Source organism: Erythrolamprus reginae, chromosome 3 (genome assembly GCF_031021105.1).
Source record: "Erythrolamprus reginae isolate rEryReg1 chromosome 3, rEryReg1.hap1, whole genome shotgun sequence".
Taxonomy (NCBI): domain Eukaryota; kingdom Metazoa; phylum Chordata; class Lepidosauria; order Squamata; family Dipsadidae; genus Erythrolamprus; species Erythrolamprus reginae.
In genome coordinates, this window is record NC_091952.1 from 10,300,246 (window position 1) to 10,306,050 (window position 5,805).

General features: G+C 45.7%; 1 protein-coding gene across 1 annotated transcript; it reads left to right on the forward strand.

The window, feature by feature from the left end:
- The first annotated feature begins 1,970 nt into the window (after positions 1-1,970).
- On the forward strand, positions 1,971-2,675 carry BHLHE23 (basic helix-loop-helix family member e23). The gene has a single exon (XM_070744284.1). It carries the CDS (start codon positions 1,971-1,973, stop codon positions 2,673-2,675), a length of 705 nt encoding a protein of 234 aa, XP_070600385.1.
- The last annotated feature ends 3,130 nt before the right edge of the window (positions 2,676-5,805 follow it).

Genomic DNA, 5,805 nt, shown 5'->3' on the forward strand with positions numbered 1-5,805 from the left:
AACAAATGTTTTGTATGTTTATTGTTCCTAGAACAGTGATGGCGAACCTATGGCATGGGTGCCACAGGTGGCACGTGGAGCAATATCTGCTGGCACGCGAACCGTTGCCCTAGCTCACCTCTAGCATGCAAGTGTACACCAGCCAGCTTATTTTCGGCACACACGAAGGGTCTGGGAGGGCACTTTCAACTTCATGAGAGCCTCTAGGGGGAATGGAGGAAAGCGTTTTTTCCCTCCCCAGGCTCCAGGGAAGCTTCTGGTGTCTGGGAAAGGTGAAAAACAGGCCTACTGGGCCCACCAGAAATTGGGAAATGGGCCATTTCGGGCCTCCTAAGTGGGTTATAGATTGATGTACATATGTATAGTTTTTTCTCCATTTTTTCTTTTGTCTCAATGTGTTCTCTCCCCCACCCCCATTTAAATTAGGTATTTGACATATACTGCTCAAAAAAATAAAGGGAACACTCAAATAACACACCCTAGATCTGAATGAATGAAACATTCTCATTGAACACTTTGTTCTGTACAAAGTTGAATGTGCACAACATCATGTAATTTGATTTCACAGAAGTTTGATTTACTTGGAGCTATATTGTGTTGTTTAAGCGCTCCCTTTATTTTTTTGAGCAATGCATATTATGTAACAGGTTCAATGCATAAGCCATATACTTGTATTTGTTCTCATGTTCCTCCTCTTGTTGTCTTTTATGTGCACATCAGCTGGCCGTACCCTCACTGGGTCTTGAACTTGAAGCCTTTGCATTTGTAAGGCAGAGAATTACCTCTAGGCTACAGTATCCAAACCCTTCAGCTCTGTACCATATTTTTTTTTGTTTCTTCCCTAATAAAGATTTATTTTTAAAAAATAAGTCTAAATGCTATTGCTATTGAACTGAGGGTTGGACTAGATGACCTATCAGGCTCCTTTCCAACTCTAGTAACCTAATGCAATCCACACACACAAAGGGGAACATAAAGATGGTTAAATCTGGCTCAGTCCCAGAATTAAGGCTTTAAAAGCCTTCAGCCTGACTTGGTTGGACTGGTGGTTGTGGGAACGCAGCCGTTCCCAAGAAACCGCCCGGAGATGCGGCCGAGGACGCTTCTCTCCGGCTCAGCGCAAAACGGCACCAGTTCCATTGATTCCACAACGGTTCGGCGGCCAACCTTGACGGGGCGCGCCTCATTTTCACGGCCGGAGACTTTTTTCCTTTCTCCCCCCCCCCCCCCTTTCTTTCTTTTTTTTAAAGAGGCCATTAATTAGAGCGATGGCTCTGATTGGGCGGCCGCTCAGTCCCAGCGGGAGCCTCGCCACCACATAACGGGCGAGGTGGGCAATGATTAATATCCCGCCTCCGGTCAGGGCACCGCGCGTGAGCCAGCTGGCTCCAGACCCAACGAGCCGCTCCAGGCAAGCAGGCAAGGCGCAAAGAGCATCTTGACGTCTTCGCCCGTCCCAGAGCGGGATCCCCAGTCAGCCTTCCTCCGGACCGGATCGGACCAGGCAGGGCTTTCCACGGAGGGTGGCCAAACCACAGCTGCGGCGTCGGAATCCTAAAACTCCGGAGCAGGTGAAAAGCCAAGCAGGGCGCGCGCTTCCTCTCCCTCGGATCTCGGGAGAGGCTCCCCGGATCGGAGGGAGGAGGTGGAGAAGGAGGAGAAAGAGAGAAAGGGAAGTGATCAGCGCAGGTGAACAGCCGCGATCCTCCCCTGCGCGACCCGACGGCGCAAAAGAAGAAGAAGAAAAATCATTCCAGAGAGCCAAAAGAGCGCAGGGCCGGTTGGTTCCCAACCAAAGAGTTTACCCCGATTGTCCTCGGTGGGGAAAAACGGCGCGTCGCCAGGCTCCCCATCTTCAAGAGAGGCGCGACGGCTAGCCAGGATCCACGCAGGGGAGAAAAGGCGCGCGCTCCCAGCCGCTGCGCCCCGCTTGGAGAGAACGCGGCTCCGGCCGTCCGGCGGGGCCGGCGATGGCCGAGCTCAAATCGCTGGGCGGCGAATCCTACCTGGCCCTGGCGCAGAGCTACAACCAGACGGCCTTCGCCTATGGCGCGGTGCGGGGTGCGGGCGAAACGGGGCGCGCTTACCCCGGGGGCGCGGGCGGGCTGGCCTTCCCGTCGGCGCAGCTGGGCAAAGCGGCGGAGAGCAGCGGCGAGCAGAGCACAGAAGACGACGAGTCTTTCGAGGGCTCCAAGGCGGGCGGCGGCGCGTCCTTCGAGCGCGCCGGCGGCGACGCCAAGCTGAAGGCGGCCGTCGGGGGCGCCCTGGGCGCCAAGAAGCCCAAGGAGCAGCGCTCGCTGCGGCTCAGCATCAACGCCCGCGAGCGCCGGCGGATGCACGACCTGAACGATGCGCTGGACGGCTTGCGCTCCGTCATCCCTTATGCGCACAGCCCGTCGGTGCGCAAGCTCTCCAAGATCGCCACGTTGCTCCTAGCTAAGAACTACATCCTGATGCAGGCGCAGGCCCTGGAGGAGATGCGGCGCTTGGTGGCTTACCTCAACCAGGGACAGACCCTCGGGGCCTCCATCCCGCCCGGCTTGGCTGCTCCCTTCGGACAGTCGCCCGCCGTCTACCCCTTCGCGGCTGCCGCCTTACCCAACTGCCCCGAGAAATGTACTGCCTTCGCCGGGGCCGCCTCGGGCCTTTGCAAACACTGCAGCGAGAAAGCTTAATTCAGGGGACGCTTGTTGGAAACTTCTGCAAAAAATAAAAATAAAAAATAAAATTCCAGCCCGGCCCTTACCTTCTTCCCCACCCGTTTTCAATCCCGCCTTCTCACCCCGAATTCTCCTTTCCCGCTCGGCTCGCCTGCTCTCTGCCTTCGCTTCCCCTTCTCTGCGGGTTGAATCCGGATTCCTTTCTCCCCGTCCGACGCTTCGCTCTGTTTTTCGGCAACCCCTCTCTCGAATGTTTCCATTGAAGACTTTTCTTTCTCTCCCCCTTTTTCAGTTTTGTCCTGAATTCATTTTCGTGCGTAACTTTAAAAACAACGAGAGCAACAAAAACTTGTCTACAGTATGAGGTTGTAAACCGGATGGTGAAATCCTCTTTACCTTCCTTCCTTCCTTCCTTCCTTCCTTCCTTCCTTCCTTCCTTCTTTCTTTCTTTCTTTCTTTCTTTCTTTCCTCCTTCTCCCCTTCCTTTTCTTACCTCCCTCCCACTTTCCTCCTTTCCTCCTATTCTCTTTACCTTCCTTCCTTCCTCTTCCTTCCCCCCTCCCTACTTTCCTTCCTCCTTCTCCCCTTCCTTTTCTTCCTTTTCCTCTTTCCCGCCCTCCCATTTTCCTCCTGTCCTCCTTTCCTCTTTATTTTTCTTTCTTTTTCTCTCTCTCTTCTTCTTCTTCTCTCTCTCCTCTCTCAAGAATAACTTGAGTAGGAAAGAAAAAAAATGGGAAAAGAAATTGCGCCAGATTCCTTTTGGGAATAAATCGTCTGGAGGACAAATCTATGCAATTGTTTGATGAATGCGAAGTTAATTTTAAAGGAAATTTAAGTGGTCTCTCCCCCCACCCCAATTTTAGTTAAACGTGCTCACAATGCTCCCCTTTATAAGTTTTCATTTGGGGTCCTGATTGTGAATACAAGGTGGCTTCATAATGGATTGATTGGTTGATTAGATACATTCGTAGCTTAAAACTTTGGACCCACTCTTTGTCTTAACTGCAATCTTTTTAAATGTGAGCTGCTGATCTTTTCAATGCTTTTTTGGGGGGGGTCTTTGCTTCTCCAGTATGGTTGAACTGTTTTCTATCTGGGTAACCTGGGACGTTAAAATTCCTTGAACTGATTTATTTGTATTTATATTAAATAAAAAAGCACATCAATTAACTCAGGTGGCTCTGTTCTAAATCTCTCCGAATGTAAAGTTTGCTAAATGAATCAATTCTTTAAACCTGGATTCTTTTTAGAGGAGTGATGGTACACATACTGAATAATAACAGATATATTGTGGCTAAACCAGCAAATTGAAATACTTTAAATCCTCTTGGTTCCAGCAGGCTAATATAAAAACAACTGCAATCAAGGTGTGTGGGGTTTTTTTGCTTTAAACTAAAAGCAATGAAAGTTTATCAAGCTATGGAATCTTATTTCTAATTAATTGACTCCTTAGAATGAGATGGGTAAAGGTATAACTTGATTTTAGAATGAGATGTGAAAGGATTTAATTATACCCACATAAAATTAGTGGTGATTTTTGCAAATTTTGGTGATGTTTTATGTTGAAGCAAATGAGGTTTTCCTTAGAGAAAGAATTCAGAGTCTTCAGTCAATATTTTAATGTATTTCCAACAGTTTCCCTCCAAATATAAATAGTGACACTATAAAGAATAGAATAGAATAGAATAGAATAGAATAGAATTCTTTATTGGCCAAGTGTGATTGGACACACAAGGAATTTGTCTCCAGTGCTTATGCTGTCAGTGTACATAAAAGAAAAGATACATTTGTCAAGAACCATGAGATACAACATTTAATGATTGTCAAAGGGTCAAATAAGCAATCAGGAAACAATCAATATTAATATGAATTGTAAGGATACAAGCAACAAGTTACAGTCATACAGTCCTAAATGGGAGGAGATGGGTGATAGGAGCGATGTGAAGACTAATAGTAATAGTAATGCAGCCTTAGTGAATAGTTTGACAGTGTTGGGGAATTATTTGTTTAGCAGAATGATGATGGAGTTCAGGGAAAAACTGTTCTTGTGTCTTGGTGCGCAATGCTCTATAGTGTCGTTTTGAGGGTAGGAGTTGAAACAATTTATGTCAAGGATGCGAGGGGTCAGTGAATTATTTTCACGGCCTTCTTTTTGACTCATGCAGTGTACAGGTCCTAATTCACCAAGGATGAAGCATTGTAGCCTTCTTCAATTCCATGGAAATTATGTATGTTTAACCCTGGCAGATCTAAATCAGTTTATATATGTACTGTATTATTGTCTTTAACATGAAGTCAAGATATATGTAAAAAGAGACCATACAGATTATGTACATTGTACATACCTAGAAAATAACTAGATATAGGATGTTAACTAAATTGTTTGGGGGCTGTGCAGGAGAATATTTAAATAAATAATAATTCTATTGTCTCAGGTGGGGTGGCCTGGAATAAATGTGTATTTAATATCTGCATCTATCTATCTGATTGTCTGTCTGTCTGTCTGTCTGTCTGTCTGTCTGTCTGTCTGTCTGTCTATCTATCTCTTATCTCTCTCATATCTATCTATCTATCTATCTATCTCATATCTATCTATCTATCTATCTATCTATCTATCTATCTATCATCTCTCTCATACCTATCTATCTATCTATCTCTTATCTCTCTCATATCTATCTATCTCATATCTATCTATCTATCTATCTATCTATCTATCTATCTATCTATCCATCTATCTATGCCAGTCTGTCTGTCTGTCTTTCCATCTGTCATCTATTTATATTTCACGTTTATTCTTTTTACAAATAACTCAAAGTGGCAGACACATCCAATACACCTTCCTATTTTCCTACTTTCTCTCATTTTCTTGTGTGTTTCTTTTTTAATTGATGTGAAAGAAGAGAAGTGTGGGGTTATTTTGCTTTTTCTAACTCAGTTGATCAGGACTGGCTCCTTCCTTGAACTCCAGAATTTACATGGAAATATGGATTTTAAACTGCAAAGAGTGTGGGGTATAAGACATTCTATCATTGCGGAAGATAATCTAGAAAACTGGCACAAGATTAAAGCTTTTTTAACTCAAGTGTGCCCATTAAGGCATTCAGAACAATTTTGTACGTGTGAATCTGCATTTTTAAATTTTTGC

Excerpts from the sequence above, each read along its gene's own strand:
- BHLHE23 (XM_070744284.1), top strand. The coding sequence starts at position 1,971 with ATGGCCGAGCTCAAATCGCTGGGCGGCGAATCCTACCTGGCCCTGGCG.